Source organism: Desmodus rotundus, chromosome 4 (genome assembly GCF_022682495.2).
Source record: "Desmodus rotundus isolate HL8 chromosome 4, HLdesRot8A.1, whole genome shotgun sequence".
In the NCBI taxonomy this organism is placed as follows: Eukaryota; Metazoa; Chordata; class Mammalia; order Chiroptera; family Phyllostomidae; genus Desmodus; species Desmodus rotundus.
In genome coordinates, this window is record NC_071390.1 from 177,957,726 (window position 1) to 177,978,214 (window position 20,489).

Below are 20,489 nucleotides of genomic sequence, written 5' to 3' on the forward strand. Positions count from 1 at the left end.
TGGCAGAGGCCCCAAGCAGGGCCCCCCACCCTGTGCTGCGTCCCACTCACCTGCCCCCGGAGGTAAGCCCTGCCTTCACCTGCCTTTACTTTCCTCCTGGCTTGGAACTCACAGAAGCCACTCTGTGGAGAGTCTCCCTGCGTGTGTGACTTTTTCATTCTGCGTGGCTTCTGAGGGTCACCTGCATGCCGCAGCGTGTCCCTTGTTTCTGCTTGATGACACGTGGTGCTTCGGTGTGGGAATGCACCGCAGTCTGTCCGGCGGGCTCCCGGTGGGGGTGGGGTTGTTCTCAGTTTGAGGCTGACATCACCCTGTGTGTGTCTCGACGTGGTCTTTGCCGTCCCCGCAGTTGTCTGGGACGTGCCTGCCCTTCGGCGTGGAATTACCAGCTCATGTTCGAGCGTGCGGCTTCGGTTGGCACAGTCAAATGGTTTTGCAAAGTGGATTTTTAATTATTGAAACTCCCACCAGCGATATGTAGAATTCTAGTTGTTCCGCACCCTTGCCAACATTTAGTGTTCTTTATAGCTCTGGGCAATTTTAGAGATTCTGGGGCGTTGTGTGGTGACATTCCGTTGTGATTTCAATTTGTAGCTCTCTGATGTGTGATGAAATTGAGCACATTTTCGTACGTAAATGGTCGCTTGATACTCCTTTTATGAAGTGTCTGTTCAAGTTTTTTGCCAATTATCTCCCAAATTGGGTTATCTCCCTTACTGATTTTTATGTGTTTGATGTGTTGTGAATAAGAATCATCTATCAAATACACATGCAAAAAAAAAGAATCAGTTACAAACATTGTAAAAATTTTCTGCACTCTAGTTTGCTCATTCCTAGTGGTATCTTTTAGTGAACAGGAATTGTTACTTTACTGTAGCCCACATAATAAGTTCGCCCTTTTTATTGGTTAGACACATTTTGTTTCTTGTTTTAAAAATCCTCACTCCCGACAAGTCCCGAAGATTTTTTCCCACGTAACCCTCCGAGGGGCTGCATTTTTGCCTTTCGGCCCTGACCTGCCACCCCCTGGAGCTGGCCGGATGTGAGTGGGGGGGGGAGAGGGCAGTGTTTACTCCCAGGGGGCTCACTGTTTTACTGAAGACGTGATAACAGTTTTGCTGTCACTGTGTAACAAAAGCCACCTCAAACTCTGTCCCTCAAACTACCGCTTATTTTGGTCTCGGTTTGGCACATCAGCAGTTTGGGCCGAGGCTCACTCAGGGCAGCCAGCTGCGGGTTGGCGGGGTTCCCTTCCGTAGGGTTTGTCCTCTCATGGCCGGGTCGCTCGGGCCGCTTCACACGGCGGCGGGGACCTGAGGGACGCCAGGGGCACAAGGAGGTACACGGTCACGTGAAAGCGTTTTTCAGTCTCGCTTACATCGTGTTTGCTGTCACCCCTGTGGCCAGAGCAAGGCCGGTGGTCAACCTCAGACTCCTTGTGGGAGGGGACTGCCCCTGTCATGGACACAGGAGACGTGGTCAGTACTGGGGTCCGTCCTGCAGCAATCTGTCAAAACCGCCCTTCGCCGATAGCGCTGAGGGCTCACCGCCCCCTCTCAAAGGCACTGGGGGCATGTGTGTGAGCTGGCTTTGTTTTTGGACTCTGTCCTTTCTCTTTCTTTGTTCTCAGGCCTTGGGCGATAATCGACTGCCTTCACCCACTGGCGTTGGCACTTCAGACGTGGCTTCTGACCTTGTTGTTGTTCTTTGAGACTGCCGAGGCTCATCGCCCGGGAAGCCGGGTCATCTTTCTCCCTCCCGGGCTCACGAGTGGAAAGCTTGAGCAAAGACGGGGTGACTAAAACAGTGATTAGCAGAGAATCATTATGTCTCGGTCTGAAACACTCATTAGTTTTGAAGAATGGAACCCTTAAAAGGCCATTTACGTGCAGACGCTCCCAGAGTTCGGGCTGTACCCCGTCATTAGCAGCCCTGGCCGTGGCCGCAGACCTCCTTCCCCTCTTTCTTCCTTCCTAATTGCCACGCTGCCCCGGCTTCCTTGTTGCATTAATGCAGGCTGAAGCCACGCTTTTGTCCGGAGCCTTGTCTGGCAACAAAGCCACGTGCTTCCCTATCCCGGGGCCTCTGACATCGCAGAAGCCCAGGCTGTGGAAGCCAGAGGTGACCTCCCAGGTGCCTCGTCTTCCTGCCGAGGGGGCCGAGGTCAGGGGAGAAGACGCTTGTCCAGGGCGAGTCCTTCCTTCCTTCATTTACTGACAGGTGCATATGAAATATTTATTGCACAGCTACTTCACGCGAGACACAAAGGAAACGGAGACGGACTAGGGCCCTTGTTGCTGATGGGCAGTGAGCTAAGAAATGAATCCATGGCAATGAGAGGACGTGATTACACTGGAAGGAAGGGTGCAGGGCCCTGAGCTAGAAAATGACGTGTGTGCGTGGGCCCACGGATGGGGGTGGTCTCAGTTCGGGTTTCCCTAGAACCAGACCCTGACATGCAATCCCGGGGCGAGTAGCAACAGTCTGTTCAGGAGGAGCTCCCCGGTTCCCTGGGAGGGCGGGGAAGTGAGGCAGAGAGGGGAGGCCGCGAGCAAGGCCTGTGTTATCGAGCAGTTGCCACTGTGGGCACTGTGCAGAGCACACCTCGGAGTCCTCACCCACTCTGTGGGTGAAACGTCGGACAGTGGTCCAGATGTGCCCATCATCACAGGTGGAGGGCTGCCCCGGCGTCCTTTCTGTTCGGGCTATTTCCCGTCCAACGTGCAGGGCAGAGGCGAGGCCCAGCCCTCCCGTGAAGAGGTGTGGGGACTGGCAGTGTATGCTTGGGGGTGGTAAGGACCGAGGGGCAGTGGGTGGGCGCCCCCATCAGCTATGAGTTTGTATTGGTCGGGGAATACGAGAAACAGGACCAATAGGGTGGATAGGTAGATAGAGATGTATTATAAGGAATTGGCTCAGAAGGCTGAGTCCCATGACGTGTGGGACTCAGAAAGCTGGAGACCCGGGGGGCCCACGGCGTCAGGTTCAGTGTGAAAGCCAGCAGGCTCCAGACCCAAGAGGAGCTGACGTTTCATTTCGAGTCAGAGGCAGCTGATTTCCCAGCTCGAGCAGGCAGTTGGAAGAACTGTCGCTTACATGGATGAGCATCAGCCTTTTTTCTCCCCCTCTGTGGGCCTTCAACTGATTGGGTGCGGCCCACCCACACTGGGGAGGGCAATCTGCTTTACTCAGTCTATCAATTCAAGTATTACTGTCACCCAGAAACACCCTCACAGGCACACCCAGAGTAATGTTTCAGCAAACACCTGGCACCCCATGTCCCAATCAGGTTGACACGTAAAGTGACCATCACAAGGTGGTGCCAGAAAGTTTCCATATGGGGGAGAGAGCTGGGCTGAGGCTGGAGAAACGGACCGTGGCTGAGCTTCACAAAGAGCTGGGGAACAGGAGTCAGGATGGGGGGTGTGGATTTAGTTCACCCTCTTCCCCAGGAGCAGCTCTCCACCCGTGACTGATTGGGAGCCTGCCTGCTCCAGGGGTTGATGACGTTCATTTCCTCGACAGGTGTGACTGAATGCCTGCCACACGCCAGGCACCGGGGTGGAAGGTGAACTAAACAGACAGACATGCCACTTCTCAGGAGAGAGGCAGACCAGGACCAAAGACGTAGAATACGTAGCAGATCAAATGGAGCCCCTGTCAGCCCGGGTCCCGGCTGATGTGTGGGCAAGTAGCACAAGTGAAAAAGCAACATTTATTATTAGAAGCCATTGAGATCTGGGGTGTGTTTGTTACACAGCATAACCCAGCTCATACTGGTGGATGAGGCATCTCGCTACAGGGCAAAAGAGGTCATATCACTCCATCGCTTAAGCACACGTATACACGTGCGTGTGTGTACACACAGGCACACACAACACAACACTCTACCACTCAAACCCCTGTGGGGCTCCCTGCGGCCCTCAGGGTGAGGAGTATCATCTGTGTCCAAGCCTCCAAGGCCTGCCCCAGCCGCCTCTGATCAGGAGCTGCGCAGGCTCATTATTTCACTGTGGGGGCGGGGCGGGGGGTGGCTAGCGTGCTTCATGTCACAGGTCGGAGCCTTTCCTTTGTTTGGGATTTCTCAGCAGCCCAGCTCTTTCTGCTCCCCTGACCCCACATGAATGAGCCGAGTCAGGGAGAGGCCACGGCTTGCATGAAACCTGCTCTGCATGTGAGAGTGGCCGGAGACATCCCCGAGACTCTGTCACTTGTTTTCAAGGGTAACTGAAATTATGGTTATATTTGGGCAGAAGCACAGGGGTTTGGGAGATGGTCAAGGGCAGTTCTCTGTGAGCATCGTGGTAGGCCCTCAGTTGGACAGAGTGGGTCCTCCCCCTTTATTCTTCTTTTTTGAGAGTAAGCTATTCTGTGGCTATAGTGTGTCACCCTTCTTCAGAGAGTCCTTGAGCCCTGTAGCTGCCTCCCTCCCTTCTTGCCTTCTCTGTCCCCTCCCTCCATCCCTCGTTCTTCCTCTGCCCCTGCATCTCACGGTCAACGCCACCATGCAGCCACCGATCCCGAGCTCGGGGCTCACCCCTGCCAACCTCAGTGCCCTCACTGCTCTACAGGTTGGCTCCACCCCCTTGGGTGGACACTGTCCCTCATCTGGAGATTGACTTGTTGTTAGCCTGAGATCCCTTCACCCGGGACAAGCTGGCTGCGGGGGCTGCCCATGTCTCCTCATCCACAAGGGAGCCTGGCCATGTCCCTGGGCTGAAGACACTGGGCATCTGCTCTATTCTGGGACACACACACCAGGTCTCTAGGAGCAACGGTCCCTTGTGGCCCTGGCCAGCCGGAGTGGCGCTGAGGGAAGGCCCCTCACTTCTCCCTGGAGAGAGGCCTGAGGGGGTGGCGGAGCTGGCATGGGTGTGAAGCAGGGCCAAGCATCCAGGCAGGGGAACAAGGAGCAGCAGGGGCTTGGGGTGTGTGGAAACCCACCAGGAGGCCCAGGATGGGGAGGCTGACAATCAGAGGGAATGGGGGGGGGTGGCAGGAGGGAGGCAAGGTCCTTGAAGGTCATGGCGAGGAGTGTGGATTTTGTTACCTGCACAGCCAGGCGCTACTGAAGAATATGAGCAGTTCTTGGGTTGGGGGCTCTGGGGATGGTGGGCAAAGGATTTTGTTACCTGCGCAGCCAGGCGCTACTGAAGAATATGAGCAGTTCTTGGGTTGGGGGCTCTGGGGATGGTGGGCAAAGGGACTCTTGTTGGTCATGGGCCTGGGAGCAAACCTAGAGCCTGGAGCGGGGAGGGGAATCCCTGGCGAGTGTGGGCCTGTCTGAGGACTGCCGTGGTCTCACCACCTGTCCCTGGGTGCCCCTCCCCGGGAGGCTGCAGCAGCCCGTGTGAGGGCAGCGTGCTGATCTCGGGGAGAGGGACCCCTGAGCAGTGCTTCTCTGGCTCTGGGCGGCCTGACGTGTCCCTAACCCACGGAAGAGTCTGGTGATCTCAGGGGCTGACCCCCTCTCTGCGCCGACTCATGCCTTTCCACGTCCTGTGTTGGGGGCTCTTGCCCGCTCGTGGTGGCGAGGTCTTGTGTCTGTCGAGGCTTTTCCTGGGATCCCTGGGTCCCTCCTCTGCCCCTGCCAGCTCTTGTCACTCCTCCGCCCCACACTCAGGGTCAGATTTGTAGGGGATGTGGATGAGTGAGATTATTTACAATGTTACCCCACCAAACATAAAGGTAATAATAGCTCCGGCATTTGCCAGTTTGCTCAGTAATTAACGCCCCTCTGGAGTTTGCAGGCAGGAAGAGGAGGCCCTGGAGAACCAAGTCTGCCCCCAGCGGGAGAGAGCTGGGCCTGAGGAGGGGCCCCGGAGGCCAGCAGCCACGGGCTCCCCGACTCTGACACCCACAATTAGCCAGACTCACCACGTGTCCAGGGACAAGTCTAGCCCCCACAAACCTCTCCACGTGGTTGCTGGCTCCAAAAAGCTCCTGGCGAGACAGCAGAGGCAAAGCTGTCCCCTGAAGTGACAGATGACAAAGAGAGCAGGATGCACAGAAATAGGCCGGTGCGTTGCTTTGCCGGCACACTGCTGGGGCGACAGGCCAGGGCTGTTCACAGAAATCCCTCTCCTGGAAGACCCCGGGGAGGGAAGGGTGGCTCCTCATCCTCTGTGGCTGACCACTGGGGCTATTGAGAGGTTGCTCCCCCGTTTTACAGAGGGGTGATGAGGCAAACAGAAGCCAGGTGACCTATCTGAGGTCACTCAGAGTGTGGCAGGGGTGAGCCTAAGCAGTGTGGATCCAGGCTGGGTTCCCTGGTCCCTGCGGAAAGTTCAGAGGTGGTTTGTGGGGGTGGGGAAGGACTTTATGAGAGAGAGCTGGGGAGAGGCAGCATAAAGGCCAGGTGGGAACTTTCCCCCAAATCCAGGGAGTGGGGGGGCTGGCTTTCCGGGAGCAGGAAGCAGTGGGGACCCTCAGGGAAGCCGAGGTGTCGAGTGCTGATGGAGGGCAGGTGTCCGATGCCAACAGTGGCACCTGCGAGGGACCTTGGGGACTTGTTGTTGGTCACATACAAGTGCAGTCCAAGCCCATCACTTTTCTCCCTTGACCTTCGGTGAGTGGGGAAGACCTGAAAATGCAGAATTTCTTTCCCTGGCAGGTTGTTCTCAAAAGAAACCAATCTCTGTCGAGTCACCAGCGTTTTGCTAAGTTAAGCAGTGACCCCGGCTCTCGGTTCTCAGTGCGCCAGGTGTTAGGTGGCAGGCTGGGTGCGGTTGCGGGCCCAGGGTTTCTGTACAGGAGGCAGGATGAGCTTCTTGGACACTCGGGCAGGGAAGTTGCTGTCTGTGTGTGTGAGGTAAGAGTGCCAGGTGGACCAGATGGGGACCAGGCATGGGGGAAGATCATCCTGGTGCAGGAGACCGTGGCGTGTGCGAGAACTTGGCGATCCAAGTGTGCAAGATACTCCCTGTCATCCCTTCGGCATAGACCCGCTGGGGAGGTGTTTGCTGCCTGGGGGGCGGGGTGGAAAGTGCCAAGGGCACCCACTCTGTGGTGGAGCGTATCCACAGCAAACGCACGCAGTCGAAACCGGTAGCCGTTTGGAATAAGTGGTCAGGTATGCAGGTGAGAACTTTCGAGAACCAGTGCATTGCTGTGGCAAATCTGACTTGTTTCTCCCCTCCCCCCTTTTTCTTTTGCAGTCAACTTTGACCACTTTCAGATTCTGCGGGCCATTGGGAAAGGGAGTTTTGGAAAGGTAAGAATGACGGATCTTAAAAAATCCCATCAACAAAGTAGGAAAGTCCCACCCACGGGGCGTAGGTTGGTGTGTCCGGCTTCCTGCTGGTGGCTGGGGGCTGGTTGACAGAAAGCTCTGGACTCGCCACATCTGAAATGTGAGAGGAAGTCTGAATACTTTCCTCTGGATCCGCTGTAATTTCATTCTGAAAATTAAATTACCACGGCAGCCCTGGTTAGGTGAATCACAACGGTAATTATTTCAAGAGCGCTAATGCCATTTCTCCCTCGAGGATCTAAATGAGGAAAGTGGAAAAAACCCACAGACCTATGAGATGGCCAGCATCAGCGCCTTCCCGCACCACAGGCACTTCGTTTTGTTTGGAAAGAACACGTATGTGAGATCCACCCTCCTACTGAGCCTTCAGTGCGCCGCACGTCACCCTCGACTGTGGACGCAGCGTGCTGCGGCGGGTCTCCGGGGGTTCTCCATCCTGCTCCACTAACCTCCGTGTCCATTAGTTAGGGACTTGCCATGTCCCCTGGGAATCCCGCAGTGCGGGCCATGTCCCCGGATGCACCCACACAGCACGCTGCAGACTTTCTTTCCCATGTTAGGCTTTTGTCGAGCCTGTGCACCTCGCTGCTGCATCCACTGATCGGTCCCCTCGAACCAAGTGTGTCCGTCTGTGTCACCACCTGGCTCAGGGGCAGAAGGGCGTTCAAGGGCCATCAGTGTTGATAAGGGGTGTCTTTTCCTTACACACTGTCCTCGGGCAAACAGGGGTTTCCCTTGGGGCGGCTGCCACCCCGGGAAGTCAGTCAGCGAGGGCTTATGAGCGTGCAGGGCACGGAAAATGGACCCGTCCATGGTGTCCACATCGGGCTGTTGTGATAAATCAGTGCGATTGTACAGTGCCGTTCCGGGCACGAAACCAAACCCTCGCTCCGTCACTGTCAATCCCCCCGCTGTGTGGGGCCTTGCCCCCCACCCCCAGGCAGCAGGGAGTGGGGAGGGCGTGGGAAAAGCACCAGATGTGCTTTTCGGAAGGAGGTGGTAGCGGTGGGCACGCCTGGTTCTTGCATGGAGGGGCATTTGTTCGGACATACGGGTGGCACTGGGACAGGCAGGGCTGTGGTGTGCACTTCACTTCCCAGAGCATCTCGTCACGTGTGACACGTCACTGTTGGTGAGCGGTGGGACGAGGCTTGGCGAGGCTCATGGTCTTTCCCGGCCCTCGTTCTTCTGGAAAACCACACAGCTCTGTCTAACAGGGGCTTCGTCGTCGAGTTTTCTCTAATTCTGTTATCGGTAGTTTGTGTAAAGCTGATATAAAATTAGCCAGCTTAGGTCGGTTTCTTCATTCTTTTATTCACTCATCCATTGATTCATTCTTCCTTCAATAGACCCAACCATCCGTCATCCAGCCGTCCAGCCATCCATCCACCATCCGGGGGATCATGTGGTTCGGATCCCGTTCTAGGTTCTGAGGTCATGAAAATGAACCGGGTAAGGCAGGGGTGTCACACTCAGTTTCACCGGGGGCCACATCAGCCTCGTGGTTGCCTTCAAAGGGCCGAATGTAACTTAGGACTGTATAAATGTAACTGCTCCTTAACTAGGGGCAAGGAGCTCGGTGTGCCGCCAGGTAGAAACAAGGTGCCAAGCCAGATAAAACAAGGTGGAGGGCCGGGTTTGGCTGCGGACCTATAGTATTTCTTTTGCTGTGAGGTATGGTGTCTGCTTTCAGGATTCTCTCAGATACATGCAGGAGGCAGAGAAATAAACATAATTAAAGTCCAGTCTGAAAAACACAGGTGGAGAAAAGCCCAGGAGGAATGGGTGTACAGGGGTGAGTTTGGAGGACACCAAATGCAGACTTCAAACAGGACCCTCTCTGTAGAGGGCAGGGCTGACCAGATGTCTGTATGCTGTAGTATTTTTCTAATACTTCAGTGTGAAAATTTGCAAACATACGGCAAAGTCGAAGGGGTTTTATAGTCAACACCCATATCTACCCTCTACATTCTACAATTAACATTTGCCAAACTTACTTTATGAAACACCTATTCTATTTATCCATCAACCCATCTTTTTATGCATTTTTATAGTAAATTGCAAATATCTGTACATTTACCCCAGTTATTTCAGCACAGAGATTTGTCTATAGTTTTTCTTTTGCTGTAAAAGTGCATACAGTGAAATGCACAAACCTCAAGTTTTCGGTGCCGTTTTTAGAAATGCATCCACCTGTGTCACATGAGCATCTACCAAGACGTAGAATATGACTGCCACCCAGAAGTCCCTGTTGACCTTTACCAGCCAGAACGCACCTGTACCGACCCCTCCATGCGCTGTAGGTTGGATTTGCCTGCCCCGGCACTTAGCGGAGACGAGATTGTACATACGCACTTGAACGCGGCTTCATAATACTTTGCATGATGATTTGCACCATCATGCTTTGGGGACTTATCCGTGTTGTTACATATCAGCACTTCTTCCTTTCCACCGGTGAATAACATTCCATTCCATCAACCCAGCGATTTCCACCCGTGTGCCACAAGAATTTTTAAATCAGGCAGTACCTCGCTCTACAGGGGCACTGACCTCTTTTCCTCTAGATCGTCAAATAAAAAATGACAACAGCCAACATAAGGATAGCCGCCCAGTGTGAACAAATCAAAATCATACCTATTTTCTTGTCAGATTGGCCCAAAATAAGTTCTTTGGTGTGCCGCAGAATTTCAGCAGTCAGCTGGTGCGTGCCGTGACACGGGAGCGGTTGAGTCGCAGTGTTAACACGTTAGTTTGTGACTCCGTTTTCATCGTGGTGGACTCCACCACCGTTTCTAGTTTTTGCTGTTTTGCAGAGTTGCTGTGAAAATTTGTAGTCTTTTTTTGGGACCATACGATTTCATTTCTCATGGGTATTATCTGGGATTGGAATTGCTTGGTATAGAGTAGGTGTTTGTTTAGTTTTGCACAAAACTGCCAAAAGGCTTTGCCGTGTGGTTGTACTATTTTATGCTCCCACCGAGGCATGCCGTCTGCTCCACGTCCTTGCCGACATATGGTGCTATCAGCGTGTGTCACCTTAGGTATTCTGGTGTTGCGTAGTGTCTCCATATGCTTTTAATTAGCATTTCCCTAATGGAAAGTGGTGATGCACATTTCTTTCATGTGCTTAGTGACCAGTCATATATCGTCATTTGTGAAGTTTCGATTCAAAACTTATTGCCATTTTTAAAAACTGGGTTGTGTTACTGTTATTCAGGTGTGGGGTGCATATATTTGGTTACCAGTCCTTTGTCAGATGGGAGACCGTTCTCTGCGAAGCCGTGGCTCACCCATTAATTTTATTAGTGGTGTGTTTTGGGGCGCAGGCATTTTACATCTTGATGAGGTCTAACTTACTGAATTTTCCCTTTTAGGGGTATTGCTTTACATGACTTGTGTGAGCAAACTTGGCTCAAGGAAAGATGTTCAAGTCACCAAGATATTTTCCTATGTTTACTTTATAAAAGCTTTATGGATTAGTTTATAGTTTTTGAATTAAATTTTTTGTCTGACGTGAAGTAAGGGTTGAGGTTCTTTTTATTTTTGTATGTGGACATCCATTTCTTGAAAGGATTTCCTATGCGTGTTACAGCTTTGGCGTCCCCGTGCAGTGTCCAGTGCCTTGGGCGCGTGGGAGCTCCCCTGGGCCCTATTCCCTTGATCTTACCTACTTATTATGCAAGGGCCAGACGGTCTTAATTTTTAGTAAATCTTGAAATCAGGTAGTGTAAATCCTCCAACTTTATTCTTTTTCAAGATTGTTCGGATGTTCTAGGTCTTTGGATTTTCATACAAATTTTGGAATTGCGTGTCGATTTCTAAAATAAAATAGATGGTGGGATTATAATTGGGATTACATCAGCTTTATGTATCAAATTGAATATAATTGGTATCTTAACAGCACTGCGGCTTCTAATTCACAAATATGGCATATCTCTCTATTTTTTTCCTTCATTTATTATTGGAGATTCTTTAATTTATTTTAGCAATGTTTTGTAATTTTGTGGGCAGGGGCTTTGCCCTTTTTTTGTATTAATCTTTTCCCTAAATAGTTTATAAGGGAGTTTGGGGGGCACTATTTTAAGGGAGTTGTTTTTTATTTAAATTGTTTATTGCTAGATATAAAAATACAATTGACTTTTGTATCTTGTATCCTGAAATCTTGCTAATTAAATTATTAGTTGTGATAGTCATCTTGTGGTTTTCCATAGTTATTTTAGGGTTTGTTTTTAGATCTTATACTAGTTTTACAAAATAAGTTGAGACATTTTCTTTTCTATTTTCTGAAAGACTGTGTAAAATCGGTGGCACTTCTTTAAATGTTTGATAGGACTTTCGAGCATGAATGAAACCATTTGGGTAAGGGGTTTATTGGGGAAAGGCTTTTGACAACAAAGATCAATTTCTTTTTTAAAAGATTTTATTTATTTTCAGAGAGAGGGGAAGAGAGGGAGAGAACTATCAATGTGTGAAGAGATACATCGATCGGTTGCCTCCTGCACGCCCCCCAACTGGGGACCTGGCCGGTGACCCAGGCATGTGCCCTGACTGGGACCAGGAATCAAACCAGTGACCTTGTAGTTCTCAGGCTGGTACGCAGTCCACTGAGCCGCACCAGTCAGGGCTAATTTCTTTAATAGATGTGAGTCTATTCGGCTATTCTGGGTTTTTCCTTATGTGAATTTTGGTAAATGTAATTTTCATGGAATTTACCAGATTCCTTTAGCTTGCCAAATTTGTTGGCACAAAGTAATTTATAATATTCTCATACGAACCTTTAAATTTCTGTAGCATCTATAATTACAACTTCTCTTTCATTTCTGATATTAGAAATTTGTGTTCTTGTTCTTAATTTCTTGATCAGTTTATGTATTCTTAGATTTTCACAGTGAAGCCGTAGGTAATATTTATTTTAGACATTTTAAAAATATAAGTTTTTTAAGCTATAAAATTTCTTCTAAGTACTACTTTAGCTACATTCCACAAACTTTTAAGTATTGTATTTTTATTAGTTAGTTTATAATATTTTCTAATTTCTCTTTGACTCATGCATTAATTAGGCCTGTGTTTTTCAATTTCTGAATATTTGGTTTTCCCCCCTAAACTTACTGTATTTATTCCCTTTCTTTCTTGAAGGCTATTTCTACCGGGTACAGATTATTGGGTTGACTTTTTTTCCTCGTTACCTTAAAGATTCTGTACCACTGTCACCTGACCACCGTTGTTTCTGATGACAGGTCGTGAAACCGACCCATTATCACGTGGTGTGTCACGGGCCACTTTCGTCTCTCTGCTTCTGAGGTTTTCCTTTCGTCATGGGCGCCAGCCATTGGACTGCGGCGTGCGTAGGTGGCGGCTCTGGGTTTAAAACAGCATCTCTGTCTCTGCTTAGATTTCCTGTATTCTCATTTTTTGGTGCGTGTTGCCTTTTATAACGTGCGGCTTAGTCATAGTCATCAGGCTGTTTTAATGTCCTTTCTGCTAATTCCAGCATCTGAGTCATCTTCAGATTTGCCTCCATGGAGAATGGGCCACATTTTCCCAGTTTTTATAGGTTGAGTCGTTCTAGGTTACGTCCTGGAGGTTGTGAATATTACGTTGTAGAGACTTCGGGTTCTGTTGTATTGCTTCGGAAATGCACTTCTAACAAGCAATGAACTTGGTTGGACTTACGCTGCTCGCTCTGCCCCTGGGGCAGGCGCACAGACCTCTGTTGCCTTCCTCTCCTTTCTCTGCTGGATTCCTTCTTACAGCCAGGGATTCGGGCGGAGCTCACGTGCCCGTTGGAGGCCCCTCTTCTCTACGCTCTCAGAAGCCTGCGGCCCAGGGTTTAGGCAGTTTGCCTGTAATCTCGTGAGAGTGGCTGAACTTCAGCAGCACCAACAACACCTTTAAACGCCCCGTCCAGCCCTCACCTTCTGTTGTTTGTGGTCCTCAGTTGGAGCAGTTCGTGAAGTAAGGAAACTTGATGCCCATCCTTTGGTCCACAGCACGGCTGACCCCACGTGGAAGACACGGAAGTGTATCACGTTTAACCTCACAGTCTTGACGACTTCAGTCCTGAGTACCTCTGCGTCCTTTCCCGGCGTGCAGCCAAATCTGTTAGCACGCAGCCTCGTGATTTTTAAATTGCCTGTATCCCGTCATCGTCCTTTGAAAGGGTTGTCTGCCCTTGCTGCCTACGTCTGCGCCGCTGTGGGCCTGGTGGCTCGGCGCTCAGAGCCTGTAGTCCAGAGCAAACAAGGGTCAAATATGGGTATGATGGATCTTTTGAAAAATGCCAGCTGTCTTGAGGCTCTGTTAGAGTCGCTCTGGGGTCATGGCAATTTCTTGATGACACCCAAATTCACGGGGAACGTATGCAAACCTCCGGCATTTGGGACGAAGTGAGTTTACTCCAGGGCAGCGGAACGTAGCTTTGTTCCGGTCAGGAGGCCAGGTCATCGCCGCCCCTCACGGCCAGTGCAGAGGTCTGCGCGGCTCTTATTAAACTCCGGGTGGGGGCGGCCGGCACAGGGTGGAGAAGACCACCCTCCTCCTGTGGACCAGTTGGCTTTGCTTCCCGTCCTTGGCAGATTCGCTATCTGGCATTTGTTAATCGCTTTCCAGAAAGACATGCCATTGTTAAACTCTGACAGTAGCCGTGGTTATCAGAAAAGAGCGCACCTGAGTGGACGGAAATCTCGGCGCCCGTTTGTCCTCCTCAGTGTCGCACCAGAGCGGAGAGCTGCAGGCGGTCCACTGATTTTCGCAGGAATTACCGACGTTTTAAATAACCCTTTTTGGACAGAAGGCTGGGACAGCCGAGGCACAGCAGAGTGATTCGTGCCTGTCTGGTGGAAGCGCCGAGATTCGGGAGTCAGGCTGACTCAGCTTGGTGTCAGTTGTGGGTGCTTGGGGAAGGAGATTAGCCGCTCTGAAGCCGAATTTTCTCATCTGTAAAATGGAAAAAGAATGAGGAACTGCAGCGGCAGCTGTTTTTCTTGTTTTTTGTTTTTTGTTTTTTTACTTCCCTGTTTGCTATTCAGTCCCCTTGCTCATGAGAACATCTCTTTCCACTGGAGACCGCCTCCCCACTCCTTTGTGGCCCTGAGGACTGTCAGTCAATGCGGTCCCTCCCTCCCCCTGAGATGCACCTGGGAGGTGGCCAGGCTAGCCTCCCAGACCCTACCCAGCTCCACCAGTGCGTGCTCCAGGGAGTGTGTGCGACCCAAGCCCAGCCGCTCAGAACCCTTCCCCAGAGCCGGAGGCCGAAGGCTTCTCTTTTCCCTCCTGAAGCGGGTGCTGTGTGAAAACAGGTCTGCATTGTTCACCGTTTGTTCACCGTCTGTTCACCGTTTTCCTTAGCAGCTGGTGGAACTGAGGTCGGTCTGTAGAAGGAAGACTGAGGCCCAGAGCAAAGAAACAGAAGCAGGTGCAACTATCTTAGCTACACAATACAGTGTGTGTGTACATGCACTTACATCCACACGTATATGCCCTGTAAGCAGTACACGAGCATGTGTGCACATATACACCCCCCAGTAGTATATGCACGCTTACATGTATGTGTAGGCGCATAAATGTGCACCCACTGAACAACATATAGGTGTGTATGCATATATTGCCCCACATGTATAGGATAGATACATGTGCACATATGTATGCACACACACATACATGTGCTCACACACGGCAGTATATCCACATGCACACACATATGTGTGCGCCCGCGTATGCATGTGTACGTGCTCCCTGCGCAGTGTACGCACATGTGTACAAATCATACAGAGAACACATATGATGTATAGTGTGAATGGGTAGGTGTTACATAGATGAATAAAGAACTTCACAATTAACCAATCAACCGGGAAGATCTGGGTGACTGACTGGTTGGCACTGGTTGTCTTTGGACTCGGGTCCTGAGGCTGATTGCCCACCTCCCTCCCCAGTGGCAAATGTGCATCACTCACCCTCGCCCCTCTAGTCACCGCCCCCCCTTGGACCCTCCCCCTGATGTGGGAGCCCGCCGGCATTCTGCTTCTGCTGCCTCTGAGTCCAGGGCGGAGTGTTCACTGAGTGGACTTGGAAGTGAACAGGGCTCCCTGATCTTCTAGGGAGCGAGGAGGAGACTTTGGGAGAATTTTCTGAGAGGTTTGCTTCCAAGGTGTCTTTTCTGGATGGGCAGTGGACCCTGTGCTTAAGGAGCCAGAGGGTTGGAGCAAAATGAACAGGGAGTTCATTAAAATTCATGGAGCCACCCGAGGCAGTCTGCTCATAAAGCAGCGGAAAGTGGCACCGAGTTTTGTGGTGATAGTCCTTCACGTTCCTCAAAGGGGGGGTCTGGGTGAGGCGGAGCAGGGACGCGCAGACGGTGGTCCCAGACTCCACACGGCCGTAGTATGCGAGGCCGATCGTTCCCGCACGCAAGCGTATCATTAGTGGCCTCATCCACATTCCAGACTCTCACACCTGCGTGTGAGTTTATGGTGTGAAGAAAACAGTTGATTAATAGCAGACTCACCAATTCAGGGCCCAGATGCCACACAGCCACTTCGGAGTTAAGCAGGGATTGGATTTTACATATGCGTGTGTCAGTTGGAATGTTCAGAAACATTTCACTTGGGTTTTTTTTCCTCTTAAAAATAATAGTCTTTTGGAATCTTGTGCATCTTTCAAGTTGCTGGGCCCTCTGGAGGTGGTGGGACAGGAGAAGCGCACAGTGGGGCTTTCAGTCGTACGGGAAACGTTTACGACCAGGCGTTCTGGGGGGCTGTGTGTGACGAGGTCCACGAGGCCATGGAGCTCACAGGTTGGCAGGGAAACAGACAAACACGCCAACAATAAACGAAGACGGTGTTTCAGCAGTGATAGTCACCGTAGGGACAAGGAGAGTGTGATGGCCTGGTGGGGGCGGCGGGTAGGATGGCTGCTTTCCTTGGGGGAGGGGGCAGCAGGGAAGGCCTCTTTGAGGAGGAAATACTTAAGCCAAGACATAACTGTGAAGAGGGATACAGACCATGTGAAGATCTGGGGGGGAGAACACCATAGACAAAAGGGGCAGCAGATGCCAAGGTCCTGAGGCAGGCACAGCGTTAGTAATGGGGCAGGGGCACTGTGTTTGCCATAGCAGGGCCTCAGAATACGAGGTCTGTCTGGAAAAAGTCCAGCCATTGCTACTGTAACGAGAAGGGTTTGCACGACATGGATGTAACCGGGCAGCCAAGGAGAAAGGACTGGAATGTGCATGTGTGAACAGTGATGACTTCACTGTACTGGTCAGTGGGGGCGGTAGATACCACTGAGTGAGCATGTGTACTGTGTGACCGTCGCATTCAAAATAACTGAGTGAGTAGAGCGATGAGTCTGCATCAGATTATGTGTTAAGCTTGAACATTCATCCATGGAAACTATTCGGATGATTCAGAAGGCCGCAGCCATGGGCAACTGGTGATTGGCAGCTTCATCACGACAGCACACCTACACATGCGTCATGTCCCATGCAGAGTTTTTTGGTGAAACATCAAATCACCCAGGTGACTCAGCCCCCCTACAGCCAGATTTGGCACCTTGTGTCTTCTGGCTTTTCCCAAAACTAAAATCATCTTTGAGAGGGAAGAGATTTCAGACCATCGATAAGACTCAGGAAACTATGACAGGGCAGCTGAGGGCAACTGGGGGACCTGTGTGAGGTCCCAAGGTGCCTACTTTGAAGGGGACTGAGGCGTCATTGTCCCGTGAACAATGTTTCTTGTATCCAGTCTCTTCTTCAGTAAAGGTCTCTTTTTCATAGTGCATGGCTGGAGACCTTCTGGACAGAGCTCATATGTGGTCGCTCTTCTAGGAAAGCGCGTGAGGTCACCGTCTGCAGCACAGCGGTTAGAGAGCCTCCGCTCAGACTCTGACAGCACTGAGCTGGAACCCCGGCCCCGGGCGGGTGGCTCTGGGCGAGCTGCCCGCTTCCCGGAGCCTGAAGAGTGAGCTGTTGTGTGAGAAGCCCTTCAGAATCCTGAAACACGGTGCTTATGCCTGGGAGCCTTGGTTCACACAGATGTCTTTCATGAAGGATGGAATTCGTTTCGTTTCAATGAAATATTTATTCATTTTATATTAATTAGGTTGTGTTTGGCTTGAGGCATACTTTGGAGGAATTTGCTGGCTCCCGGGATTGCTTTATTAAGAGCTACATATCACAGGAAATGCAGGCTCCCTCATGAATGCCTTCAGGCCCCGGCCAGAGCAGCTGACCCACTGCTGACCAGTTTGGCAGACTTAACCGCTCGCGTGCATTTCCCGCCGAGTTCCCACGATGAGTCTCGCTGCGTCTGCTGGACAGGCCCTCCCAGGCCCTCTCACTGCAACGTGGCTCCGACCTCACCCCCCCCCCCCCCCCCCCCCCCCCCCCCCCCGGCAATACGTTCCCAGCACCGAGGGCGGCAGAAGCACCAGGGCTGGCCCAGCCCCGTCCCCACAACTTCCTTTGGCGTTTCCCAACACTGTGGCCTCCCTGTGACTCCGGACGGGATCAGCGTGTGTGTGCGTGAGCCGTAGCATGAATTCATTATGAAGCCCACAGTCACCTCTTGTCATGGCCTGCGAACTCCCCTCCACCCTGCTCTCAGCAAGAACCCCTCCCCCCCTCAGACCTCCGACTTTCCACGTTGTTTGTTTCTCTGTTATGTACTCATTCCCACTCGTGTACCTGGGGTTGGCTGTTTAAAAGAAGCCCCCCAGTGCCCTCAGGACAAAAGCCAACTGTGTGAGTTTGCTGACACCCCTGTGACAAAGCCCTGCTCACAGGGCGGAGGTGGGGGTTTGCACGCAGGGTCGCTGTCTCAGCGGTGGCCTGACATCGAGTGTGTGAAGAGCTGGCTGCTTTGGGAGCCTCGGTCCCGGGTTTGTGGACGGCCGTCTCCTCCCTGTGTCCTCACATCGCCTTTACTCTGCGTGTGCATCTCCGCGTTTCCCCGTTTTTCCATGGACACTAGTCATACAGGACTAGGGCCCACCCGAATGACCCTATTCTACCTGAACTATCTCTTCAAAGACCCTCTCTTCAAATACGGTCACACTCTGAGGTGCCTCCTCATGGTGGGCATGGTTCCAGGCCCCTGGCAGTCATTTAAGAAATGCTTGCTCATCCAAGGAAGTATTTTTCTTGATGCCAACTGTTTCGTCTCAATTTATTTTTTTATTTAGGGATAGTTGGTGTACAAGCTTATATTGACTCTATCAGTTTCAGGTGTACTACAGTGTAGTGATTTGACACTTTTATACCTTCCGGGTCACCGCCCTACTAATTCTAGTAATGACCTGTCACTGTGCTGTAATACTTATCACAGTATTATTGACTGCATGCCCCTTCATCCTTTCACCCACCCCCCACCCCTGCCTTCAGGTGCCCACTCTTTGGGGCTCTGTTTCTGAGAGGCCAGCTTTTGCCCATCCCATTGAGTCCGCCATTGATCAGAGCCCACACGGGCTTTCTGTGCTCTGAAAAGTCATCCTACACTTTGTGTATCAGATGCGCTCAGCAACAAGAAGCAGAAAACCTACCTTACTGTGGCTTAAACAAAGAGGGGGTTATTTTTCTCACCTGAAAAAAAGTGGAAAGGTAGGTGGCTCCATCATAACGGGTTCAGCATCTCTGAGATGCCCATGGCCTCATGGTCACAAGGGGCTGCTGCAGCTCCGGACATTACGTAGGTGTTCAAGGAAGGAAAGACAAGAAAGTGGCAGCGGGGAGAAATGTGGACCATTTGTAGCTATTCCCTTTTATCCAGAAAGCAAGACCTTTCCTAGAAGCCTCTAGCAGACTAACATATCTCATTGGCAGGACCACGGTTACCTGTGGCTGCAGGTAGTTCCTGGATCACGTTGCCTCCTTGAAGAAAAGTGTTGTCTTGCTTTAGAGGGAGAAGGGTGGGTGTGCTCCGGCAGTTCATGGTCACTGTCTGCAGAGACAGTGTTCCTGTCAGCTGAGGATGTTTGAACAGTGGACCCAGCCTGACCCCTCTCTTTAGTAACTTTATTTAGTCCTGACCCCCTCCCCCAAATCAGTTGTTCCCCAGAATCTTGCTCCCGCAAACAAACCAGTGCCGTTTAATGTCACACTCTAGCTGTTTATTCATTCAACAGTGTTTGCCAGGTGTGCTCCAGCTGGGGCTGGGCTGGGTCAGCTGACTCAGGTAAGGGGGTGGCGCCGGCTGGCCCCCCAGGAGGGCCCCTGTAGGGGCAGTGCTGGCCTTGCACCCACCTCGTTCTGGGGCCCAGCTCGACTCTGGCCTCCCTGTTGCCGCGGCCCTCAGAGCCGGCGTGCCTGAGCTGTAAAGTAGGAATTCGAATCCCGACCACTAAGGTCATGGAGGATGCAGCCAGACAGAGACCGTCCTGAAGATTCTGGCAAAGAGATTCTCAGCTGGTCTGCCCGTCAGACCCCACGGGGAACTTTCGGAAAGTACAGAATTCTGGTTCCTCCCCGAGCTCTGGGTGGGATGGACCCCATGAACACTCAAGCTGAGCATGAAGTCTGGCTGGAGACGCCCAGGTTCCGGGGATGAGGGTTGCCGGCACCCTTACCCTCTGCTGACGCGAGGCCCACCCCCCATTTCCGACGAGTGGTGTGCATGCCACAGGCTGTTTTGGGGGCAGATCGCCGAAATCCACACTGGCTAGCATTTATTTGTTTGTCCTAATAAGTTGTAATTAATAATGATACATCAGTTCCTAAGTGAATTAGACTAATGAGGAATGTTAATTGGGTGCTTGCTTTTAGCAGCTTGGGTGGCTTTGGCCAAATTGCTCCATCTCCGCCTCATTAGCTGTGATTTCTTGCGGAAAGGCTCTAGGCCACCCGGCTGAGGTGCAGGGGTGCCCCTTGGGACCCCTGTGCCTCTCCTGTTTTCACGTGGAGTGTCTGGGGACCTGCTCTGTGTCGCCTGCTGGTGAGCAGTGCCATCAGCCCTCTAGAGCTCCTTGTCACGCGCTCACTAGACTGAAATGCTGCTCAGGCTCACAGATGCTTCCATCCCCTGGTTGCCACGGGATTCGGATCTGGCAGGAAGAGAAGTCCCTCCTCCCTGCTGGAGGCCACTGGGTCCTGGCGGACCTGGTATAAATGACATTCCAGTTCTCCATCCGTTGGCCTCTCTCTCTTTACTTGTAAATCCAAACTTCCAAGCGCTGTCCCACATCCTCTACCAACTACCCTTTTCACATCTTGGATGAAGTCAGACTTTGAAGCTCTATTCAGATATTA

At 51.7% G+C, this 20,489-nt stretch overlaps 1 protein-coding gene across 3 annotated transcripts in view; it reads left to right on the forward strand.

The window, feature by feature from the left end:
- The window catches only part of STK32B (serine/threonine kinase 32B), a 161,979-nt gene that overhangs the window by 26,281 nt on the left and 115,209 nt on the right, over positions 1-20,489 (forward strand). Inside the window, exon 2 of one of the 3 annotated variants that reach the window (XM_045183054.2) lies at positions 7,158-7,213. The exons of 1 other annotated variant lie outside the window; for it this stretch is intronic. In XM_045183054.2, the coding sequence (XP_045038989.2) occupies positions 7,158-7,213 (56 nt within the window). Of the gene's footprint in view, positions 1-7,157; positions 7,214-8,605; positions 8,705-20,489 lie in introns of those variants that run through there. One more of the 3 variants, XM_024573815.3, reaches the window with a different exon arrangement.